The sequence below is a fragment of the Sorex araneus genome, chromosome 8 (genome assembly GCF_027595985.1).
Source record: "Sorex araneus isolate mSorAra2 chromosome 8, mSorAra2.pri, whole genome shotgun sequence".
Classification (NCBI taxonomy): domain Eukaryota; kingdom Metazoa; phylum Chordata; class Mammalia; order Eulipotyphla; family Soricidae; genus Sorex; species Sorex araneus.
Window position 1 is genome coordinate 13,644,678 of NC_073309.1, and position 25,182 is coordinate 13,669,859.

The window sequence follows — 25,182 nt, forward strand, 5'->3', positions numbered from 1 at the left end:
CTCTGCTGGAGGTTCCACTCCATGCCCACCCCACGCCACCCCTCACCCTCAGCACTGACAGCCTCAGCTGTCTGAGCTGTCCATGGTGCCCGTGTTCAACAGGAGGTTGAGGGTCATGGGGAAGCAGCTGCCGCTGAGTCATTCAGTTGGCATGACTGGGTTTGGGGGGGGGTGCACAAAAGACATGAAGCGCACGTTGTAGCTGCATATGGGACAGTTCCTTGCCCATCTTGACTCATCGTGTCTGGGCCCTGACTCCCTGCAGGAATTCTGGGCTGGTGCCTGGGGAACTTTCTGGATCCCCAGCTGCTGTTTGAGGACAAAGAAGAACAGAGTCTGGTGAAGTGTTAGGCCTCTGAGCCCTCCTTTGAGCGTGGCTGGCTCTGCTGTTTCAGGCCTATGATCTCCCATGTCTGGGGTCCCCTTGTCTACAAATGGGGACCAAATCACAGCCAGCAAAGATTAATCCAGGAATTCAAGGCAACATCGGTTGCTCAAAGTTGCTGCTTGTCCTGAAAACTGAAGCACCAGGGCCTGACACATAGTAGGTACTTAGTACAAGCTGAGTGGAAAGAAGGAATGAATTGATTCCTGGAGCTGGGGATGTTGCTAAGGATGGCTGAGCATACAGAAACCCAGCACACGCACTCTGCAACATTTTGCTACCCAAGGAAGGCAGAATGATTCGGGATGTCCCACAAAGAGAAGATAGGTATGGGGGAGTGGGTACAGGTTCTGTTCCTCTCCTAGGCAGACCCCCACGTGGGGAGAATGGAGCCGAAGCAGGAAAGCAGCAGCACGGAGTCTCTCCTGCAGCCCAGGATGCTGACAGGCTCTCACGGCTCTCACCACACTCCAGCCACATTAACGTGTGCACTGGGCGGTACTTTGCTCTGCTGATAATCCCCATGAAAGTAGGATTCCTGCTCTACTCAGGAGAAACTGAAGCACGGCAGAAATGAAATGGCTAGCAAGGAGCAGAGTGGGATGGGAAGATCAGGCTGTCCAAGGGGTCCAGCTTGAGTTTGCTCCTTCTGAACTGCCAAGCTTAGTCCAGGGAACTGGAAAGAACAGGAGGTGGGGGATGTGGGGGGGGGTGGTATCTCAAGGTCATGTCCTGGTCTGGGTCCCTGGGGGCCCCAGCCATATCTAAGTGTGTGCTGAGTGGCTCTGGCCTGCTGGGGGATGCCAGTGGCCTGAGTGGCCCAATGTGGATGCAGTTCCCTTGGCGATGAGGAAACACTGCTGAGGTCAAGCGCTCAGATTACCAGAGGGGAAACCCAGCTGTAATTCCTTGCATGGCTCCCTGCTGGGAAGAGCTACTGCTGCTCCCTCTGCCGGACAGCCCTGGGCTCAGATGGCATGGTCATCTGTGAGGAGGGGATGAGTGTCGGCCACTGCAGCCCGGCCAGGACTCTTGATTGGAAGTGGTTTGCTGATCACTGAATCTGACCCGCAACTCCCTCTTCCCAGTGGACTGTCCAGGAAGTTAGAGGCAGCAGGGGGCTGTTCAGGGCCTCCAAGACCCCCAGGGTCATGGGAAGGACACAGGAGCAGGACACCCTCCAGTGTCACCCTCCAGGACACCCTCACCTACTTGAGGCCCTCAAGAACAAGAGACTTTGTACCAAGAACAAGAATGGGGCGTGGAGGTGTGGGGTACACGGCATGTACCCCTCCAATATTTGCCAATCCAGTGCCTTCTGACTCCAAGGCCGCCTCGGATGTTGCCAAGGAAACTGGTGCAGCAGCCAGAGAGCCTGACCCAGGTCTCCATGACAACCTATAACAGCCCACCAAGATCCACCCAGCCGTGATGTCACCTGAGCCCTGAATGGGTGCTGCCCACCCCCACCACATTCGTCACCACGAATCGTCAGAGTCTCAGAGCAGGGCCCTATCACAAGGTGCCTCGCTGCCTGCTTGCCCCCACTCCTCGTACCCCAGAGATGGACAAGAGGCGGTTATGCCCACTTTGTAAGCCCATGTAAGATCATGCCTAATTTATACCGGAGCTGGGTACTCTGAGACTGAGAGGGAGGCAGAGACAGAACAAGAAAGCTGCATCCCTGTTCCATTGGCCCACTGTGCTTGGACCCCCACCATAGGACAGGACAATCCTCCAATACACACACACACACACACACACACACACACACACACACACACACACACACACACACACACACACCCCTGGGTAGGAGTCTAAACTAGGCCCACTCTGGGGCTGGAGGGAAGGCAGGAGACTTGATACCATGTCTGGTTCCAGTCCCTCATCTGTCCACTCTGTCTGGCCTCTGCCACCTGTCTGCCTGGACTTCCCCAACTCTGGGCAGTCTCCAGCCCAGTAGCCTAATGCTCAGTCTGAGTGACCAGCCCAGGTATTTTTAGCCCAGTCGCTGGCAGCTGCACGACAGTGTAGGGGTGGGGTGGGGTGGGTGAGATGGGGACTGGGTTCATCCTTTTCCTTCTCTGGGCCCCCCATATTCCACCCCGAATTCAAGCATGGACGCAGCCAGCAGCACCCTGCCAGAGGGCTCCCTTCTGCGCACTGCCTAACCCCTCCCCCAGTGCCTCTCTGGGGGTCTTCAGGGGTTTTTGCCTTAGAGGTGCTTGAAGCATTTGGTGTTGAGGCCCCCATACTCAATATTCAGACTCAGAGAGGTCGGAGAGAGTGGATGTTCTGATCAGGAGAAAGGTGCAGTGAGCGTGTGTGTGTGTGTGTGTGTGTGTGTGTGATGACAGGGAGAATTCACTTTTAAAGGGCCAGACCTTATTCTTCCCCAGCGGGACGTTATCCCTCACCCGCGAGTACCCCCCTCCCCCTCCCTCATACTCACACTCTCTAGGGGCGCGCCTAGCGGGTGGGGCGTGGTCTCGGTGGACTGAGGGCCTCAAAGGAAGGTGGGGGATTTCCCTGGCGGGGAGCGGGAGGGGGGGGAACCGACACGTCAGCCCCCGCACCGGCGTGGACGGGGGCGAGAGCGGGGGCGGCGGGCGGCGGGCGGGGGCGGGCAGAGGCTTAAATAGGCGGCTCTGGAGCGGGGACCCAGCGCGGTCAGCGGAGGCAGCAGCGGACAGCTTGCGGTGGCCGAGCCTGGGAGAGCGGAGCCCGGGACCCCGTCGTGACTGTGTGCTTGTGCGAGTGGTGAGTGTCCTAGCGGGGAGCGGTGGCGGGGTGGTCGCCCCGTCGGCGCCACGGAGATCGGGGAGAGCCAGAGAGGAGGATGTGGGGCGAATCAGGAGGGTCCCTCGCGGCTGGGGCTGGGGGATCCGCGCCCCTCGGCCACTGTCTCGCGCTGACCCTGCCCTCGCGCTCCCTGTTCCCCAGACAGTGCGGGACGCGATGACCCTGAACAGCGGCGGCGGCGCGGCGTGCGGGAGCCGCGGCGTGCGGGAGCGGGAGCGCCGTCGGGGCAGCACGCCCTGGGGCCCGGCGGCCGCGCTGCACCGCCGCAGCATGCCCGTGGACGAGCGCGACCTGCAGGCGGCGCTGGCCCCCGGCGCGCTGGCCGCGGCTGGGGCGGCCACCGGGACGCCGCGGCCCGCGCTGGACTGGCCCGAAGGCTCCTCCGACTCGCTCAGCTCCGGAGACAGCGACGAGAGCGTTTACAAGGTGCTGCTGCTGGGGGCGCCGGGCGTGGGCAAGAGCGCCCTGGCGCGCATCTTCGGGGGCGTGGAGGACGGGCCTGAAGCCGAGGCTGCAGGTGAGTGGCCGCGGAGGGCACCGACATCCCGGGGGTCGGGCGGCTCCCCGAGGAACCAGGGCTTCAGAGCGGTGGATATCAAGGGATTCTGAAAGCACGTTTGGAATCAGACGCCACCTGTCCTTTACACAGAGGGGGGGTGGCGAACGGGAAGGGCCTGTGGCAGGAGAAATACTCAGAATTTTTTTCCGGGGGTGGGGGTGGGGGAGGTGTCGGGCTGGTGGTCGTGGAGTGGGGTGGGTCTGTCTACTTTTATGTTGGGGACAGTAGTCTCTCTGAAGGCTTGGCAGGAATACAACCAGAGGGAGTTTCTAGGAAAGGCGTCTCCGGGGACCCGACTTTTATTACTCTCCCTCAGGTTCCTGGGCAGCCAGAGGGCAGTGGGCACACTGCTAGCTCAGAGAATGGGGTCCCTAAGGGGGCCAGTACAGCATGCCCTCCACCCTCTACTTTCCCACCCCGTCGTTTCTCTTGCCCCTTTGGAGGAATGGGTTTGTGGGAACAGAGAGCACCTTCCCAGGTGGGGAAGGGGGCTTTGATTTGGAGAAGAGGTGTAGCATGTGTGAAAATCAGACACTGGTGGCATTTTGGCCCCCTGGGTGACTCTGACCTCCCATTCAGGGCACACGTATGATCGTTCCGTGCTGGTAGATGGAGAAGAGACGTCTCTCATGGTGTACGACATTTGGGATCAGGTAAGCTGCATCTGTGATTTGGGTACCAGACAGAGATTGGGGAGCTGCTGGGATCAGGGCCGTGGGATGTTGATGCCAGTGGACTGGGCACAAGAACCCTTGGGTTGATGCCAGTTGGCTGCTGATGTGTTCCTTAGGATGGTGGCCACTGGCTCCCGGGCCACTGCATGGCCATGGGCGATGCCTACGTCATCGTGTACTCTGTGACTGACAAAGGCAGCTTTGAGAAGGCGTCGGAACTGCGGATCCAGCTGCGGCGCGCACGGCAGGCAGACGACGTGCCCATCATCCTTGTGGGCAACAAGAGTGACCTGGTGCGCTCCCGGGAGGTGTCCCTGGATGGTGAGCAGCGGCTGGGCTGGGAAGGGAGGGAGATCCTGGTTAGGCTCTGGACCCTGGGGACCTTCAGTGACTCAAAATGTTCGTTTGGGAAACTTGGGGTGTGTGTGTGGGGGGAGCAGCTGCCCCATCAGAGCTCCCAAAGACCTGAGATGCTGGGAAAGGGCCCCAGGTGCTGGGGGATTTGGGGGCTATTGGGTGCTGAGTGGGGGCACCTTGAGCCCTCCTTTAACTATCCTTAGAGCTCTAGCCTGATAAGGTGCAAAGGACACTGCAGGGAGCCAGGCAGATCAGACTGTACTCCAGGCCTGGGTCCCCCTTGGAGGCGGCTTATATCACCTAGAGTCCCCCCGGAACTGGATTCCTCTGGGGTACAGAATCAATCACAGAGGGCCAAGCCGAGAGACCAGTTCTCACAGCTGTACTTTTGTCTCAGTTTTGGGCTTCAGTGGGGGCCAGAGTGATAGTACAATGGGTAGTGCACTTGCCTTGCTGGTGCCCTGGGTTCAATTCCTAGCACTACATATGGTAACCAGGAGTGACCCCTGAGCACAGAACCAGGAGTAAGCACAGAGCACTGCCAGGTGTGACTTAAAAACAAATTAAAAAAATTATTCTAGTACTTGGATCTCCTTTGCGAGTTCCTTATCATAGGCAAACGGCCTAGTGGGGAGCCCACTCATGCCCTGAACCCTCTGTTCAGAAACGGGGGGGGGTTCTGTTTCTCGGGAGGACCCAGACCCCCCAGCCTGCCCCAAATTTTTAAGTGGGAGCTGCCATAGGCAGGGGAGGGCACACCATGCTGTAATGGGCCCTTCCCCCACCCACCCGCTCTCCACTTACGGCCCCTGCCTGTCACCCCGTCACAGAGGGCCGGGCCTGCGCCGTGGTGTTCGACTGTAAGTTCATCGAGACGTCGGCTGCACTGCACCACAATGTCCAGGCGCTGTTTGAGGGTGTCGTGCGCCAGATCCGCCTGCGCAGGGACAGCAAAGAGGCCAACGCACGCCGACAAGCGGGCTCTGGACGACGAGAGAGCCTGGGCAAGAAGGCCAAGCGCTTCCTGGGCCGCATTGTAGCCCGCAACAGCCGCAAAATGGCCTTTCGGGCCAAGTCCAAGTCCTGCCACGACCTCTCGGTGCTCTAGGGCCTGCACCCCAGTGCTCACTACGAGGGGCAGAGGGACAGGCAGATGGGTGGGCCGGCCCAGCCAACCGCCCTAGGTGCCCCGGGCGGGCTCAAGACTTTGGGCATCGTTTCATGGTCATGGACAGATGGTGCTGCCCCAGGAGGCAGCACCCAGTGGCCGTCGGAGGCTGAAGCTGGAGCCCGCCCCCATGGCAGGCCTGCGCGAGGGGAGCAGACTCCCTCCATCCGTCTATTTTCCCCCCTGGGACATTCGTGGCCTGGGAGAAGGCCGTTCAGTGCAGTGGCTTTATGTTTACATGCGGAGTTTTGTAATAAAGACTATTTCCTGATAGTCTGGGCTGTGGTCTCTGATTCTTTCCATCCAGGTCTGTAGGAGCAGGATCCTCGTGACCCTGAACTGAGAGATGGGTGCTTGTCGCCCCGTCTTTGTGTATGGCCTCAATTTTCTGAATGCTGTGACCCCAAGGCATCCAACTGGGGCCTGTTTGGGGCCAGACAGCAGGAGACACTTCCCACTAGTCCACTGGGGCCTATGGATGGAGATCACCCACTGAAAGGGCACTAGGCACCCCTCCTCCACCCCAAGGGCCTTAGTCTTGTCTCTGCCCTGCTGTCTCCCAAGGGACAGGAACTGATGGAGACAGGGTGGCCGGGGAAGGGTTTGAGCTCTCCCCTCCTGGAGAACAAGGCCGCTGCCTTATTTAGGGTGGGACTGAAGGAGGCAGCGTCCTGGGACTGGACTCCCCATGGCTCCCTACTTCCTGCTGAGGCTGCTGAGGGGCTGAGGGGGTGCAGAGTGTTTTCTCACGCTGTTGGGGCTGGCTGTGCACTGGCTCCTGTGGTCTCGGTCCACAGTGCTGCCCTTCCCGTCTGGAATGAGAGGCTGTGGTGGTGTGGGATGTGGGTTCTGTATCTGGAGGTGTGCCTGGCTCCCTACCATGCAGCCCAAAAAAGTGGGGCCACCTTCCTGCACAGGTGCCCGTCCCCATTCACGGACACAGTTTCTGAATGGGCCTCCCCATGGCCAGTGGCAGATGGAGCATGGAAGCCAGGCCTCATCGGGAGCAGTAGCTGGGCAGCTGGGTGGAGCATTGGTTTCAGGGGCTACCTGTGTCTGAGCAAGGCTGGGGAAGTTTCTGAGAAGGTTCCAGGCCAGTGTTTGTACATCTTGTGTTGGTTCAGTTGATTTCCGCCAGCTGAATGCCTGCTCAGGTGCTAGGATGCTGCTCCTAGTCCTTAACTCTCATCTGGGGACCAGTGTTGGCTCCGTCAACCAGAAGACCCCAGGTGGGCATCAGCTCTAGGTTGTCTCGGTCAGTCTCAGACCCCTTTGAGTCCTGGCAGCCAGATTAGAACCCCAATTTACCATAGTTCGATGACAGGAAGAGGTTTGGGGGACCCAAGGGCAATGACAAATGCTTGAAGCTGTTGCTCTCCACTCTCCCCCCTCCCCCCCCATAATATATACTTCAAGGCGGTGGTTTTCCCAGAGCTATGAAGGCCAGGAGGAGCATCCAGAACCTTCCTGGGTCGGCCTCAGTCTGGCTTCATGGCTCCGGGCAGGCCCTCACCCTCGCTGTGTTCCAGAATGGCCCAGCTAAAGTAGGAAGGGAGGCTCTCAGCCCTGTGACCTCCCCACCCCGGCCATCGCCCCGCTTCAGGTGGGGCGACCCTGAGCAGGCACTCAGCTTGTGACCCACCAGGCTGGGGGCAGCTGAGGAAGTGGGAGTGGGAAGGACCTGGTCGAGACCATGGGACGAGTGAGAACAGGGTGGGGCAGCTGCCCGGGCTCCCCGGCCCGCCCCTCTTCCTCCTCCCCAGACTCGGAGGCCCCAGGAACTTTTCTTGGCTGCACTTGGCTGCCTCGCAGGGCCACGGTCCGGTCAGCCTTGCCTTCCATCAAGGTCACCAGGGCTGGCTCAGTCTTGTCCTCTCTTCCTGGAGGTGCCCCAGGCCCTTGCCCCCTCACCGTGGAGGTGAGTGGGAGCACTGAGGGTGCCGCAGGGGGCCTCACCAGCTGCCTGTACCCATGGCGGGCCCCTCTGCGAGGCGTGCTGGAGCCCTAGTTCTACCGTTGAAGTTGTGCGTATCTTGCTCCCTTTGGTGCACACCCTTCGGTTCCTTGCCTGGGGGCCACAAGCCAGTGGGGTATGGCCAGAGACAGACCAACAGACAGAGACACACCCTAGAGCCGATGACCTCCTGCGGTCTCCTGGTTGTTGGAGCCAGCACTGGCCTGGAGGAGGGGGTTTCCCAGGGGAGAGCTAAGGACTAGGAGCTGTATACTGGAGCCTGAGCAGGCACTCAGCTGGCAGAAAGTGGGGGTGCCAGTGGGGGAAAGGGTCTTCCAGGCCAAAGATGCAGAAATGGTTGAGGCAGAGCTGCCGGCCTGGTGCCCAGGGGGCGAAGTGGGATGGTGCAGAGCACTGGAGGAAGTCCCCAAGCCCTCCCTGGTGGGCTATGTAGGAGGGGTGTGGGGCGTGCCGGGCTGGTGATCTCCCCACCTCCTGGGGCTGGCAGTCACGGACGCTGAGCACCCCAGCTTTCCAAAGTCAATGAGTAACTTGGGGGTTTGGGAGGGGCTGGGCCTGCTGCCTCGGCCCAGAGCTGAACTCCTCTCCGAGCACGCGTGGCCGGAGCTGAGCGCCTCCCTGGGTGAGCGGCGGCCGCTCCGGAGAGTCGGAGTCGGGGCTGGCTCCGTCTCAGCACCAGCGGGTGAGCAGCATGGAGGAGTAGCGTGGGAGGGTCCTGGAGGGCATCTCGGGGCCTTCTTGGAGGGCTTGTCCCGGTTCTCTGCGTGCCTCCACTGAGAGCTGGAAAGGGCCGAGGGTGGGGGGGACGGGGTCTTGGGGTGGGGTGGGGTGGGGGTGCTGCCGAGCCCAGCCCGGGAGATTTCGGATCTCGGGTTCCAAAGGCGGTCTGTGGTCAAGTCCTCTGTGACCTTGGCCACGCCCTTCAGCCTGACAGAAACCTTCCGTCATTGGGGGTTTTGGCAGCTTTCACTCGGGAGGATCTGGGGCCTGCCGGGAAATGACCCCTTGAGAATCTCTAAGCTGGGGAGGCGGGGAGGGGACAAAGGTCTGGGGATGAGACTCTCATGCTGGTCCTGGATGGCCATGCGGGGCCTGACTGAGGAGCTGAGTGCTGCCCTGATTATGGGGAGCCACAGAGCCTTCAAGGCGGAAGAGGAGCTGGGAATGGCCGAAGCAGGGGACCAGGGTGGGCTGGGGCGGGCTGCAGAAGAGGGGGACAGGAGGAGGCCTGGTGGCCAGGGAACAGGGCTCCTGCTGGAGGAGAAGGGGGAAGTTGGCGCTCTGGTCTGCAGCCGAAGGCGGGTGAGGAAGAGAGATTTGTGTTCTCAAGGAAGTCGCTGTGCCCCTGAGGTCTGGCGGGGGCCTCTCGGGGGGTTCTGGAGGGGAGGACAGTGATCTGGGCTGAAGCCTCGCCACCGTGTCTCTCAGGCCCACCCGGACCATGGTGCCAGCCTGGCTATGGCTGCTGAGCCTCTGTCTCCCCCAGGTGAGCGCCTGCCACTCTCCTCAGGTCCTCGCTCCTATTGTCCCTACCCGGAACCCCGCCACCACCAGGCGAGCCCACCAGCATGGTCGCCCCAGGGGGAGGGGGCCAGTAGGGGCTGCAGGCCTGCTGGGGGTCAAAGGCCAGAGGTGAATGGGCTAAGGTAGGGCCAGGCTGCTCAGCTGAGGTGACTGTCCGTGGGTGGAGTCCCCCGGCAGGAAGTGGGGACCTAGTAACAAGGTGAGACCTTTTCCCAGGCTCTTCCTCAGGCCCCGTCCGCAGAGCTGTATGTGGAAGTCCCAGAAAACTATGGCGGAAATTTCCCTTTGTACCTGACCAAGGTGAGTCCTCCCGCCCCACCTGCCCCTCCCAGGTCCAGCTTCCGCCACCGCCACGGGCACCTCCTGCTCTTTCTCGCCCCAGTTTCCTTTTTTTTTTTTTTTTTTTTTTGTTTTTTGGGTCACACCCGGTGATGCACAGGGGTTACTCCTGGTTCTACACTCAGGAATTACTCCTGGCAGTGCTCAGGGGACCATGTGGGATGCTGGGAATCGAACCCGGGTTGGCCGCGTGCAAGGCAAAAGCCCTACCCGCTGTGATATAGCTCCAGCCCCCCCAGTTTCCTTTTAACGCTATTCTCCAGAGAGAGGTAGTAGATAACATGAAGGATACATGAGGGTTTGCTCCCAGAACCAAGGGGAGTTTTACGTTAAAGACGATGATGTGGTGGGGCCAGAGCGTTAGGGCACTTGCCTTACACAGGGCCACTGGGTTGGGTCCTTGGCACCCCAGCTGGTCCCCTCTGAGTGCAGAGTCAGGAGTAAGGCTTGAGCACTGCCGGGTGGGATCCAAGAACAAAACAAAAAGACAATAGCAAGGGCTGAGGAGTTTCACATTTTATTTATGTTTTTAAAATTTTTTATTTTACTTTTATGAAGTGGTTTACAATAATGGAATACATTTAATATTTGAACTCCGATCCCACCACCATTACACCTTCCCACCATCATATTTCAAATATTTCCATCCCGAGTCCCAAACCCTGCCCCCACAGCAGAACTGCAGTAACTCATTTTGTATTGCTTGTTATGATTAATCTGCTAAAAAAATGACCCAGAGTTTTACGATCTAGATTGAGGGTGGGGAGCAGTCCTGGGGATGCACAGGCAGGAGGAAAGAACACTCTTCAGAGTAGTCTTGGTCCTTTCGCTTACTGGCTGGGTGACCTCGGGCCAGTGGTCACCCTCTCTAAGCCTCAGGGGCCATGGATGAAGGGGGTGGCCCCCGGGCGTGATCCCACCCCTTCACCTTTCTCTGCTCCCACAGATCCCACTGCCCCGCGAGAAAGCTGGGAGCCACATTGTTCTGTCGGAACGTTCAGGCGTTGCCGCTCGGGGCCCCTTTGCCGTGGACCCAGAGTCGGGCTTCCTGCTGGTTACCGCGGCCCTGGACCGTGAGGAGCGGGCGGAGTACCAGCTGCAGGTACAGTAGAATCAGGGTGGGAGTGGGGCCCACACAGGGATGGCCACTCATGTCCTCTGCTGCAGGTTACCCTGGAGTCCCAGCACGGGCACCTTCTGTGGGGTCCCCAACCTGTGCGTGTGCGCGTGAAGGACGAGAACGACCAGGTGCCCCGTTTCTCCCAGGAAGTCTACAGAGTTCGCCTGAGCCAGGGCACCAGAGCCGGTGAGTGCCAAGGTGGCTGGTGGGCACTGTTGGGTGAGCTGCCTGAGAGCTGGTCCAGGGGAGGGCAGCTAGAGGGCAAACTGCCTCCATTCTCTCCTCTCCACTCCACGAGGGTGCTCAGGTAACTTTTACCCACTCTGAGACTTCTACCCTCAGTTTGTTCCTCTGCCAAGTGGGGTTAAAAAAGCCACAACAGGAGCCTCCAAAGACAGTATAATGGACAGGGTGTTTGCCTTGCAGGTGGCCAACCCAGGTTCAATCTGTGACACCCTCTATGGTCCCCTGAGCACCACAAGGAGTAATTCCCGAGCACAGAGCCAGGAGTAAGCCCTGAGTCCTAAGCACCACTGAGTGTGGCCCAAAAACAAAACAAAAATCTACAACACTGGGGCTAGAGCGATAGTATGACAGTCAGGGCCCCATTGCCTTACATATCACCGACCCAGATTTGAATCCCAGTATCCCAAATGGTCCCCTGAGCACCACCAGGAATATTCCTGGGCGCAGAGCCAGGCGTAAGCCCTGAGCACTGCCAGGTGTGGCCCCCAAGCAAAACAAAACAAAACAAAAAAAAACGAAACAAACAAAAACGTCAAGACACCTCGGGAATCCTGATAGGATGGTAGAGATGGACATCGCACAGGGGGAGGCACAAGCGACTTCACCCCTAATGGTTCACCCTCTGCACATGTACCAGGCGTCGCCTTCCTCTTCCTTGAGGCCTCGGATGGGGATGAGCCCGGCACAGCCAACTCGGATCTCCGATTCCACATCCTGAACCAGTCACCTGCCCAGCCTTTCCCGGACATGTTCCAGCTGGAGCGTCAGCAGGGGGCTCTGGCCCTTAGCCCCAAGGGTGAGCCTGAGCCGGGTGTGATGGGAGGAGGAGGGGAGAGTGGCCAGGGCAGTGTCCGCTTCCGAACAGGAGGAGACAGGGTAGGGGGTGTGGGGGTAGGGGAGGGGGGAAAGACCGTCCTGGGGAGGGGGCCAGCAAAGGCCACACTGGAGCCATTCCTGGGGCAGGCCCTTGTCGGGGGGGGTCACCTGGGGGGGGTGTAGACTGAGTTCCGGCCCCACACCCTGAAGGCCAGTGCTGGGGGTAAGGAGAGGAGGTGCTGAGGGGCTGTAGCCCAGAACATTCCTGGCACCCCATAGACATGGCCGATGGCAAGAGATCGGGCCCAGGGGTGAGATCGGAGGCATCGGCTGGACTGGGCCTTTTACCACTCAGGAAAATTCAGTCCATGCCAGCTGACCTATGTGGAAGAGGAAAATCGGGGTTGGTCACCCACAAAGATGCTGAAAGTCTCTTTCAGCTGCTACTGGCCAAGAAACTACCCGCCCCCGCCCCCACCCTGCCCTGCTGCACGCTTGGCTCTGTGTTTGGAACCTCGACCACAGGGATGTCCTGGCCCAGGTCTCAGCCCACCATTTTGCCTCTTCCAGGGAGCACTCACTTAGCTCAGGCCCTGGGGGGTCCCTACCAGCTGTTGGTCCAGATCAAGGACATGGGCGACCAGGCCTCGGGCCACCAGGCCACAGCCACTGTGGTGGTCTCCATGATAGCGAGCACGTGGATGCCCTTCGAGCCTCTCCGCCTGCCAGAGAACCTCAAAGCTCTGTACCCGCACCAGGTCGCCCAGGTGAGTGCCTGGTGCAACCGGTGCAGCTGGGCCCAGGGAAGTATGGATTTGGGGGGTGCGCGCTCAGTTGGACCCCTGTCCCACCTGCTCCTGTGCTCCTCCAGCCAGTGTTTCCAGACAGAGTGGAGGCACTGCAGCCCCCTGGGCCCAAGCCCTCACCCCTCCCCTGCCAGGCGCTGCCCTGAGTGCTGACCTCCTGTGCCCAACCCTTCCTCAGCTGCCGCAGGGATTGTCACCCCGCCTAGAAATGTCTCAGGCCTGCTCAAGGAATGCTCCAGGCCAGCCCGCCTGGGAGGACAGGAAGAGACCTGCTGGGAAGACATGAGCGCTCTGGCCTGGGCCCAGAAGCAGGGCAGGGCCACCAAGGCCACCATGCTGGTGCCCTAAGAAGAACCCTACCCCCCCCAACCTGGACCCCAGGGAGGACAGGCTGGCTGGGATTCACACTGTCCTTGGAGCCAGGACCCCACCTTACATGGCTGTTCCTGCCCTGGCCTGTAGCGCCCTCACGTGGTGTCCCTCGCAGGTACACTGGAGCGGGGACAATGTCCGTTACAGCCTGGACAGCCAGCCCCCCGGCCCCTTTGACGTGGATGCAGAGGGGAAGCTCTATGTGACCCAGGAGCTGGACCGAGAAGCTCAGGCTGAGGTGAGGTGAGGGGGGATGTTGGGGTGGGGCAGGCTGAGGGGTTCCTGGTCACTCTCTTGTTGGCGTCTGGGGGTGTCACATCCCCCACAGATGCTGAGGCCGTGGAAGAGCTCCCAGAAGAGCTGGAGTTGGCCTCCAGCAGGGAACCCAGACCCGGGTCAGGTGGAGCTGCCTTTGGCCTCAGCTGAAGCCCCCACTGCCCACTGTAGTACCTGCTCCAGGTGCGGGCCCAGAACCCCCGCGGCGAGGACTACGCAGATCCTCTGGCGCTGCCTGTGCTGGTGATGGACGAAAACGACAACGCACCCATCTGCCCCCCACGGGGCCCTCCTATTGGCATCACGGAGCTCAGTCCCCCAGGTGCACTGGGGTTTGGTCAAGGGCTGGGGGAGAGATGCCATCCCGATGAACCATCCACCCTGCACTGCTCTGAGCTCAGACCCTTCCATCCGTGTCCGTTCCACTCCCAAAGTGCACGCACGCGAGATTTCAGAAACAGTTCTGCACAGACAAGCATGCACCACAAGCTCAGGGCATTCTTTCACACACACACACACACACACACACACACACACATGCACACACATGTATAAGCTCAGATGCAGTCCTACACACATGTACATGCATACATGTATGAACTCATAATGCAGTCCTGTGCGCACACACTTATGAGCTCAGATGCAGTTCTGCATACATGCACACATAAGCACATACACATGTACGAGTTCAGATGCAGTCCTGTCCACACATGCACACACACACACACACACACACACACACACATGCATGAGATCTGGCACAGCCCAGCACACCTGAGGAGGGGGAGTGGGTGAGTGCAGGCCTCTGGGGGTTCTGTCTTGCAGGCACCCAGGTGACCAGGCTGCTGGCAGAAGATGCAGACGCCCCTGGCTCCCCCAATTCTCATGTTGTGTACCAGCTGCTGAGCCCTGAGGCTGAAGAGGGTGTGGAGGAGCCAGTCTTTGAGCTGGACCCCACCTCAGGCACTGTGACCTTGGGGTCCACCCCCCTTCGGGCAGGACAGGACTTCCTGCTCCGGGTAGTAGCTGCTGACCTGGGAGGAGCAGAGGGTGGTAAGTGCCCTCATGGTGGCCAGCCCAGCTCCCCGGCCCTCAGGGGTCCTCACCTCCCCCACATTCGCTGCTTCCTCAGGCCTCAGCAGTACCTGTGAGGTTGCGGTCACTGTCCTGGACATCAATGACCACGCCCCTGAGTTTACCACTGTCCAGGTAAGCAGGAGTGGGGCCCGTGGGAGGGGCGTGGAGGCAGGATTCACAGCTGTCCCCGTCTCTCCAGACTGAGCCCGTGAGTGTCCCTGAGGACGCAGAACCTGGCACGCTGGTGGCCACACTCACGGCCACCGATGCCGACCTGGAGCCCGCCTTTCGTCTCATGACCTTTGCCATCACGGCAGGGAACGCCAAGGGACTCTTTGGCTTGTCTTGGGAGCCGGACTCTACTCACGTCCAACTCCAGCTCCTCAAGGTGCGGGCTGTGGCTGGGGAGGCGGGGTCACACATCACCTGGTGCCATGTGGGCCCACATCGTGACCCAGGGCCCATCGGTTCCAGAAACTCAGCTACGAGGCAGCCCCGAGGCACGAGTTGGTGGTGGTAGTGAGGAACGTGGCCCAGCTGGTGGGGCCAGGCCCGGGCCCCCGAGCCACAGCCACAGTGACTGTGCTGGTGGAGAGGGTCGTGCCTGCCCCCAAGCTGAACCCACTGGGCTACAAGGCCAGCGTTCCCATTGGCACCCCAGCTGGCTCCCTCCTGCTCACCATCCAGCCCTCTGGCCCCACCATCAGTTCTGTCAGGTGAGCCCCGAGCCCAGCCCCTTCCTCGGGCTTCCCTCCCCGCCCCCCACAAGGACCCTGGGTCCTCCAACGGTTCCCATTCCTTTTGATCTGGAGGAGACCTCAAGCTAAGGCTCAGTCAAGGTTGTGATTAGAGAGATCAGGGCTGTGTGAATTAGACCAGACACGGAGAAGGGTGTTTGTACCCCAAAATAGCTCAGGCCAGGCTCTACTGCACACCCCAGCCCCCACTCAGACGGTGGCACTTATAACCCCATCTGACCCTTTGTAAGGTGACATGTCTTCATGGTGTGGAATCACTCAATCCACAGTGTGTCCCACCACAGGTTTCGTGCTTCAAGTCTTGCCCCCCACTAAATCCCGCCCCCCAGCACTGCCCCCCACACGGAGCAGGTTGCACGGCCCCGGGGGATGCAGGGAAGCACTTCCTACGTGGCCCCAGGACTACATGAGCTCTCATTCAGGTTCTCGCTGGTCAACGACTCCAAGGGCTGGTTCTCCATCGAGGAGGCGTCCGGGAAGGTGCATGTGGCTCGGGCCCTGCAGGGCGCCTGGCCTGGGGACACCTACACGGTGCTGGTGGCTGCCTGGGTTGCAGGTAGGGCTGGCAGCGGGGGTACCCCAGGAGGGAGGTGGGACTCCAGAGATGTCTGGGGTGAGGGGTCTCTGCCTGGATCCACTCAGCCTCGGCAGGAGGGAAGGAGAGCGCAGGGCCCTCCCTGCCATTTCTGAGGATGGCTCTACCCGCCAGGGACAGGCCTGGCCTCTCCTCCCCTGGCAGGACAGCCCCCTTAGTTTGCCACTGACCCCAGGACCCAGCTGGTGGGCTTCAGGAGCACTGCTGGGATGAGAGGTCATGGGCGGGCCGTGTCTGGGCAGGTGCCAGCAGGTGAGTGAGCAGGACAGTGAGGCATGGACAGTCGGAGCCTGGGGCCGCCTTGGCAGGAAGAAGTCCCCAGGATATTGGGTGTCCTATCCTGGAGTCCTGCGCCAGCAGTAGGCGAGGTCCTGGGGGGCTGTGGGGGCAGTTTGACATCCAGAAAGACCAAGAAAGGCCTTTGGCTGTGGGGGCAGTGAACAGGGTGAAACACAGCATGAAGAGGAGACTGGTGCAGGGAGGGAGGAAGTGGTGGGAAGGGGTGCAGTGGAGAGGGCATGCAGATGAGGTGGAGTGGGGGCAGGCTCAGGGACCCTGGCTTCACTCCTGCTCCCCTTGCCTCCTCCATAGGTGAGCCCAGCTTAAATACCTCTGCCGTCCTGGTAATCCAGTTCCTGAAGGGGCCCGTCCTGACGCTGCCGTCTGTGTCTGTGCGGCACCTGTGCACCCCGCGCCAGGACCATGGCGTGATCGTCAGTGGGCCCAGCGCGGACCCCAACCCGGCCAGTGCTAGCCCCTACAGCTTCTCCCTGGGGCCCAACCCCACGGTGCAGCGGGACTGGCGCCTCCAGTCGCTCAATGGTGTGTAGGGGCTGGGCCGGGGCCCAGTCAGGGCGGAGGCGCATCTCAAAGAGGGATCCCCTGGCACTGTGGGCACTTGCTTGGGAACAGCCCCCAGAGGCCTGATCAGTGGCTCTGGTCCCCAACAGACTCCCACGCCTACCTCACCCTGGCCCTGCACTGGGTGGAGCCTGGCGAACACATGATCCCCGTGGTTGTCCACCATGACGAGCACAAGTGGCAGCTTCAGGTCCGAGGTGAGATCAGGGTTCGGGGGCACCCCAGGTGGGTGACTGGTGACTTCTGTGGCTACAGGGAGAGGGGCTGTGTCTGCGGGCACATGGCACTCAGTACACATCAGTAAGGGCACACAGCACCCAGGCACACTGCACACAGGCATGCAGCACACAGCACAGAGGCGTGCAGCACACAGCACACAGGCATGCAGCACACAGCACACAGGCATGTAGCACACAGTGCACATACATGCAACATACAGCATATATGCATACAGCACACAGCACGCAGCCTCACCTGGACACATGAATTCACTCACATGCACACTCCCGGCTGGGCTGTCAGGGTTCTTACCTTCCTCCCCTGTGCCCTCCCCTCAGTGATCGTGTGTCGCTGCAATGTGGATAGGGAGTGCATGCGCAAGGTGGGCCGCATGAAGGGCATGCCCACGAAGCTGTCGGCGGTGGGCACTCTCGTGGGCACCCTGATAGTGATAGGTAATGGGGGCTGGGCTACTGGGTGGGACTGGGAATGGAAGTTTGGAGTCACACTTCTGGACAAATAGCACCCATGGTGCCCTAAGGGCTGGAGAAGCACTCCCCGCCATTCTGCAGGCACCTTCTGTTAGCAGAGCCCTCTGTGCAGCCACTGATGAAGCATTTCACTGATTGCACTTGGACTGGGAGGCAGGCCCTCTGCCGAGTCTCTGCCAAGTTCAGGACTGTCAAGCACTGGTACTGCCCAGAGCCCGGGAGGTGAACTTGGCCTCTCTCCTCTGTGCAGAAGAATTCACTAAGGCTCAGAGATGCCACATGACTGATCCAAGGCTCCTCAGTCAGAGGATGACAGGGACCAGGTCTTTCCAGATGAATTCTCTTGGGGCCACACTGGTGGTGCTCAAGGACTACTACTGGCTCTGTAGCATGAGATGCCAGGGATGGAATCTGGGGCTCCTGCATTCAAAGCCTGCGCTAAGCCCTTTGAATTGCCTCTCTTATGCCTCCAACTTAATTCCTTCAATCCAAGCCTCCCTAACTATTCCTTTTAATTTCTACCCGTACCTTCCTTCCTGGCTGGTTTTCTTTGCTCTTCTAGCATGATGCCCCAAGGTGTCTCTCTCCAGTGGCTCATTGATTCTCTGATAACCCCTACTGGACTGTTTTTTGGAGATGGAGAGATGGCTCCACAGGCTGAGTGCATGCAAAGTATGCCAGAGACCCAGGTTCAAACCCCAGTACCGCCTGGTCCTCTGAGCACTGCCAAGAGTGACCCCCTCAGCACAGAGCTGGGAGCAGCCCCTGAACATCACTGGTGCCATCAGAACCAAAATACACACAAAGAAACTAACTCCCACCCTCAACCAAAATGTTCTGTAGAGAAGGGGGGCTCTGGAGGTTGGGTCGCTCTGGGGCTGCCTCGGGAATGGCGGGGATTCTGGTGGGGGCTGAGCAGACCCAGCAGTCAGGCGTGTCCAGGCACCGAGGTCACAGGGTGCCCAGCCCAGCTCAGGTCTGCTGTCTTGGGTCTGTTGCTTCTTTAGCAACCAAGACCACTAACAGGGAAGCCCCAGGGAGGGACACATCCCGAGGCTCCTCTGAGCGCTGGTCTCTCTCTGGGGGCCCTCAGGCTTCCTGCTTCTCCTCATCTTCGCTCATTTGAGACTGGCACGGAAGGACCTTGATCAGCCTGTGGAAAGCATGCCCCTGAAGACAGCGGTGTGAACGGGCCGGGGAGCATCTCCACCTGAATCCATGGGAGAGAGCCCCGCAGCCCAAATGCTCAGGGGCCAAGCTAGAGCATCTGTCACCACCTGGGGCTGGTGGTCACATTGTATTGACGTGTATTCAGAGCCTAAATACTGACTTTCTGGGTGCCCAGGGGGTGCATCCAAATGGCATTTGTCAGATGGATAATAAAGGCCCCAGGGCTGGCCTGGGCCCCAGGACACCGTGTTCATATGCCTGTGTGTGTGTATGTGTGTGTGTGCATTGCCTGTGTCCACTTGCTACTTCTGAAAGGGTTTGGGGGTCGGACACCAGCCTGGAGTCCCCTGTGGAGAAGGAGGGGCCTCCATGGCTATCCGGGAGAGGGTGAGGCCAGAGCGAGGTAGGAAAGTCGTCAGCATGCAGAGTGCCCCGGCTGTCCAGGGGATAGCTGGGGACCTGTGTCTTTTGTGTGATTTCCTGGCTGTCATCTTTGCTATGGGGGGGCCCCATCTTGGGCTGATGCAGGGAACTTCCAGAGACCCCTTGAGGCTTCTTGAGGGGACGTGAGGCTGGGAGGAGTGACTCAGCCCAGTGTGTTTCCCAGGGCACTTATAGTTGGCCCTCAAGCTGGTGGGCACACGGTGGGTTTGCAAAGTCAGAGAAAAGGATCGTGCAAACAGACCCTGTTGGGGTGGGACAAGGACTCCCGGAGCTCACCTGAGCTGCCTCCACCCCAGGGGAATCTCTTTCTCAGGCCCAACATTCACCCACATTGCTGGTGTCCTGTGGAGCCCTGACCACAACCCAGCTGGCCATAGCTTCTGACCCTGAAAGGTCTCAGGCACGTCTTTGGTCCCTGCACCTGCACCCCAGGGGGTCTCTGGGGAGTCAGGGTGGGCTTGGCTGCCCTAAGAGCCCTGAGATGACGATGGTAAATCACAGGGAAGGGAGAGGAACAAACTCGGTGGAGCCCGAACCCTGTTTTCAGGAGATAATCTCTCCACTATTGGCAGATTCTGTGGGATGGGGGTCAACATCCGCCGGGAGAGATGGGGTTGGCATCCTGTTGGCCTGGGTGGGGGGATGGTGGCTGGGAGACTCAGTCAGAATCTCCAGCCCAGGATGGACACAAGAACACCCTGCCTCCCCCCTGCACACACACACACACATACACACACACACGCACACGCAGACACAGACACAGACACAGACACACACCACTCACACACTCACACACAGGGACATACACTGGAGTCTCTGACTCCCATGTTCCCAGCAGAATTCAGCATTCTCCCAGGAGCCTTTGCTCGGCCCCCATCCAGCCAGGCCTTAGGGGTCAGAGACAGTTGAATGCAGCAACTCATCCACTCTTCCCACAACCTGTGGCAGGAACACTGGCTCTACTTGCCCAGCAGAGGACCTAAACAGTCAGGGAGTTCAAGGACTGGAGTGGGGAGTCTGGGAACTGGAAACCAAGGTGGGAGCACATGGCCATGGTTCCTCTCCACGCCTGTCCACTGGTCTCTGCTCTCAGGGGACTGCAGAAGGGTCTGGGCTTCTTTTTGTAAAGCAGGAGAGTGAGTGGCAAAGAGGTGGAGCCAGTTTACCCAGTTCACTCCGCCAATAAGCCGCAGCTTCCTAACCCAAAGCCTGCAATTAATTACCCCGCTTTACTCTGGTCCTCATTCTGGATGGATATGTGAGTGGGTAGATGAATGGATGGATGGGTAGGTGGGTCAATGGGTGAAGTGGGTGGGTGACTGGGAGAATAGGCAGGTGGATGGTAAGTGGGTCAGTGAGTAGGTGGTTGTATGGATTAATAGGTAGATGAGTGGCATGAGTGGGTGGATGGATGGGTGGGTAGATGGATGGATGAGTGGATGGATGGATGGATGGATGGATGGATGGATGGATGGATGGATGGATGGATGGATTAACTGGTAGGTGGATCAGTGGATAGGTAGTGGACAAGTTAATGGGTGGATGGGTGGGTGGGTGGATGGTAGTGGATCAATGAGTAGATGGATGGATGGATGTCTGAGTGGTAGATGGGTAGGTGGGGTAGGTGGGTGGATTCGAGGTGGTTTAATGGATGAATGACTGAGAGGATGGTTGGCAGGTGTGCGGATGTCTGAATGGATAGATGGTATATGGGTGGAAGGGATGGGTAGATAGAATAGATGGATAGACGGTCTGGTTACCAAGCAGGTGGGTGCCAAAGGAAAGAATAGATACCAGAGTGCCAGGGCACACGAGGCACCAGTCCTAGTTTGAGAGCTTCTTCCTTGAGCCTCCAGGTGCTGGGGAACTCCTATTGTGGTCATGCTGGAACCAATACAGGTGCACACGGCCCGGTTTCCCTGAGATGCTATGGGGAGTCTCTGCACCATCCACAGAGGCATCTAATGGTCGGGGTGGGGTGGTCTCTCTTGGGAGGAGAGACACAGAGTCCAGAGGGGGCCTCGCTGGGCCTGGCTGAGTGAGCTTGGATCCTCTGGCCTTGGCTGCTGGTCAGCTCCGTGCAGGGGCTTCACAGGGGTGGGGCTGGGAGGAGGCGCAGCCTGGCCCCACAGGGGGCTTGTGTGCCCCATCTCCCAGGACCCTGCAGAGGCCCAGGGCCAGATCAAAGAGCCCCAGCACTGAGGCAGGCTTGGGAGGAATGTAAACACGAGGATATTTTTAAACTTTTTCCACCCTCAGCGATTAGGGCTCTTGAAGCGCGAGGTCCAGAGGTCGATCTGGCCCTCACACAGACTTGGGCCCTGCGAGATCCAGCCCCACCCGGCCCATCTGCTCCTGGGACTCCAGCCTGGGCGTCAGGGCTGATTGTTCTTCCTGGGATCTCACTTCCAGATAGGCTTCTGCTGCAACATTTCCACAGAGGGTTCCTGGGAACTCAGGAAGACACAAAAGGACTCTGGGGTCACAGGGTCACACGTGTGTATGTGTGTGTGTGTGGGAGGGGGGTACATGAAGCTGTAGCACAAGGTGGGGGTACCAGGAGCTCCCCCAGCCCTGCCTTCCTTGCCTTCCCTGATTTCCCCTGACTGTACTGCCTGGAACTCCCTTGGGGCCATCACAGGGGACCAGGATAAGGTAGGGGTGAGGGTCAAGGGGAAGTCACCTGAAAACGGGGGACTTGAGTAGGTGAGGGGCTGGAAGCAGAGGGCTCAGGAGGTGGGGAGATGGGCCTCGGTGAGTCAGGCCGTGAGCTACAGGGGCTGCTGACGTGGGGATGGGCCTTGGGGCTCTAGATTACCGTCAGTGTCGCACTGACGCACGACCTGTACACACGTCTCCCTGCATCTTCTGGTGTGACATAGTGACGCTCACTGTGGTTTCCATGACAACAGCCTCTTCCCTCCGAGTGAGACAGCCACCCTCACACGCCACAGCGGCACCTCCCACAGGGAGTCTCCGACAAGGCTCAGCCTCACCCCTGCCCAGGATCACCACTCCCACCCCATCATTTCCCACCCGGTCCACATGTCCAGGGGGTGGCAGCTCTGAGGGCCAGTGAAGAGCCAGGCTGGGCTGCAGCCCTCGCCCCAGAGAGGCCGAGCTCCCTGTCCGCCATGCTTCAGAAGCCCAGAGAGGGTCAGGGCCCAGCTCCAGGTCACACCGCAGCTCCTCCAGGGTGGACAGGGCTCATGCAAGGAGCCACAAGGCCGAGCACTGCTTCAGACCCCTCCACTGAGGATGAGGCTTGGCCCTTTCCCACGAGGTGCTGAGGGCTGGGTGGGGGTGGGGTGGGGTGGTGCAGCCTTGACCTCACCCTGAGGACCTGAGACGGGGTGGCTGCCGCGTTGTCCTGGGTGGTGCCCACTCATGGGGACCAAGGCTATTCTTACCCACCTGGCGGTGGTGGCAGGCTTGGAGATAGTGGCTGGCTGGGAGGTGGTCATGAGCACCAGGCCCTTATCTGACACATTCCCTGGAAACTTGGCAGCAGCTGGCAGGCTCGGGGGGCTAAGGGGAGGGGGGGTCACAGGGACAGAGGGAACACTGGGCTCACCCAGGACAAGGCCCTGCACAGCTGTTTCTTGTTCATCCAGGGAACTGTCCCATCAGAACTGACCCTGGGATTTGGGGATTTTGTTTGTTTTGTTCTATTTTAGGCTGTACCTGGCAGTGCTCAGGGCTCACTCTTGGCTCTGTACTCAGGAATCACTCCTGGCAGGCTCAGGGGACCATATGGGGTGCTGGGGATTGAACCCAGGTAGGTCATATGAAAGGCAAGCGCCCTACCTGATGTACTGTCGCTCTGGCCTCTCCAGTAGAATTTCTTTGCACACAGTCAACCTGTCAGGTCACCCTTAGTTTCCTACCTAGTCCAACCCAGAATGTTTCATGGCTCCCCATGCCCTGGAAGACAAAGTGCTGGTTTCCTCAGTGACACCATAGGCATGGACTACCTCATGGGGAGAGCACTGCTTTGTGAGCCTCGGGAATACAGACTGCCCACGTCCTAACTGTATGATTTTGGACAAATTTCAGAATTTTCCTTTCCTCACCCAGTTCCTGGATTCTTGTAGGAATGGCATGTTCTAACCATGGAGAAGGTGGGCTATGGACTGTGTGTGTGTGCATGTGTGCGTGTGTATGTGTGTGTGTGTGCACTCACGCGCCGATGCATGCATTTGCACACGTACCAGGCGATGGGGACTGAGATGAGGAGAGGGCACGTGGTTCAACCACCTTGGAGACACTCACCCCATGGATTTTCCACTGGCATGTCGGCACCCTCTCCCCAAAAATAGGTCCTCTGAGCCGTGCGCGACAGAGCCCAGACTGGGCACTTTTTTTAGCTGCCCTTTGATTGTCAGCTCTCGAGCAGCTGCTATTTCGGGCCTCAATGCCTAGAAGAGTAAGGCCAAGTGGGGGCCGGAGTCGGCTCAGTAGGCCTGGCTAGCTCCCCGAAGGTATCCCCGAGGGGACCAGTCATGCCCTCACACACTCAGCGCTGCTGGCAGCATCCCCTGTGCGCCAACTCTGGGGCTTCTTCTGCCCACCTCCAGGGAAGCTGCAGAGGCAGAACCAGCCTCGCATGCCACTGCCATTGTCTCCTGGACAGGAATGGGCCTTTTTCACTTTCCTCAGCGGGGGGTGCAGTTTCTCCTCAGTGGTGATCAGGGACCACCAGGACTACACCCGGCAATGCTCAAGGGGCCATGCAGTAGCTCAGGGCCTTGTGCATGCAGGACAAATGCTCCAGGGCCAAAGAGACATCTCAGTGGGCTGAGTACATGCTCTGCATGCAGGAGACCTGGGTTCAAGTCCCGACGCTACATGGCCCCCTGAGTACCACGGGAACCACCAGAGCACCCTACCTGATGTACTGGCCTTCCTGCCCATCTCCTCCAGTCTGTTAAGCTATTTCCCTGAGCCCCTACTTGGCATAGGGACTGTACATAACTGATCCGTTCCCCATTCCCAGCCCCCTGCCCAACTCAAAATGGAAATAGGACTCAGGATTCGGCTCAATACTACAGCACATGTCTCACAAGTGTGAGATGCTGAATCAAATTCCTGACACATCATAAAACAGAAAAATGGAAATATTATAATAGGGCTGGGAGGTGGTTTAGGGGTAGAACTCATGCCTGCAGGTGCAAGACCCTGGGCTTAGTCACTGTGAGGGAACAGCTCCTTCTGTCACTGTCATAGTTAAGTCATTCTTGTTTTTGTTGCTATGTTTTAAGTCATTCTTGTATTCTTATCAGGGTCCCTTGTAGTCTTTTTGTTTCATTTTGTTTTATTTTAGGGCCACACCTCATATGGCATTACTCAGAGATGACTCCAAGCTCTACACTCAGGAATCACTCCTGGTGGGCTTAGGGTACCATATGGGATGCTGGGGATTGAATTCAGGTTAGCCTCATGCAAGGTGAGCGCCCTACCTGCTGTATGATATCTCGCCCTTCTAGCCCTTTTTTCTACACATTTATCTCCTCTTGCTAAATTCAGGTCACAGGAGCTGGAGCGATAGTATAGCAGGTAGAACCCCTGCCTTGCATGCAGCCAACCTGGATTCAATTCTGGCGCCACATATGGTCCCCTGAGCCCTGCCAGAGCAGTTAGGAGTAATCCCCGAGAATTGCTGGGTGTGCCTCCCACCACCCTAAAAGAAAAATCCAGATCACAGCATCCCTGCAGGTATATATACATCCAATTTCAAACAAAGGATGCCCCTCCAAGTTGGCTGGCATGTGGGTTACTCTCTGAGTCTTTGGGGTCCAGACTGAGTACCCTGGGGCCTTCTTGGAATAGAGGGGGACAGATTCCCCTTTCTGCCTGAAGGCACAGCAGTCAGCTACGTCTGACACCCTCCAACACAGAAATATCCCAGCTCCCCACTGAACCTCATTAAACTGCCAAACCATCAAATTGGTCCAGATCCATAATTCCTGGACCACATGGCCACATATGTGACTGCGCAACACCTCCAAATTTCTTAGCACTACCAGTCCAGTAGGCCCACTGCAAATCTATGGGAAAGTTGCATAGAAACCCACAAAATTCAATGATCCAGTAACATAGAAGGCTCAGCTAGCACTAACCAGCACAGCAGATCCTCAGACAATGA

The 25,182-nt window shown here is 58.9% G+C and overlaps 2 protein-coding genes across 2 annotated transcripts; both read left to right on the top strand.

Moving 5' to 3' along the window:
• Positions 1-3,037: 3,037 nt before the first annotated feature.
• RRAD (RRAD, Ras related glycolysis inhibitor and calcium channel regulator) lies at positions 3,038-6,221 on the top strand. The gene is made up of 5 exons (XM_004600615.2): positions 3,038-3,148; positions 3,332-3,707; positions 4,329-4,402; positions 4,540-4,744; positions 5,611-6,221. Exons 2-5 carry the CDS (start codon positions 3,347-3,349, stop codon positions 5,886-5,888), a joined length of 918 nt encoding a protein of 305 aa, XP_004600672.1. The 5' UTR covers positions 3,038-3,148; positions 3,332-3,346; the 3' UTR covers positions 5,889-6,221.
• A 2,942-nt stretch (positions 6,222-9,163) lies between these two features.
• CDH16 (cadherin 16) lies at positions 9,164-18,611 on the top strand. Its single transcript, XM_004600616.2, has 18 exons — positions 9,164-9,273; positions 9,352-9,409; positions 9,664-9,747; positions 10,733-10,888; positions 10,954-11,092; positions 11,790-11,948; positions 12,539-12,735; positions 13,262-13,384; positions 13,594-13,744; positions 14,248-14,475; positions 14,555-14,631; positions 14,699-14,887; positions 14,974-15,215; positions 15,680-15,813; positions 16,444-16,674; positions 16,803-16,910; positions 17,271-17,387; positions 18,517-18,611. The coding sequence occupies exons 2-18, from the start codon at positions 9,365-9,367 to the stop codon at positions 18,609-18,611; spliced, it is 2,475 nt and encodes an 824-aa protein (XP_004600673.2). The 5' UTR covers positions 9,164-9,273; positions 9,352-9,364.
• Positions 18,612-25,182: the final 6,571 nt, after the last annotated feature.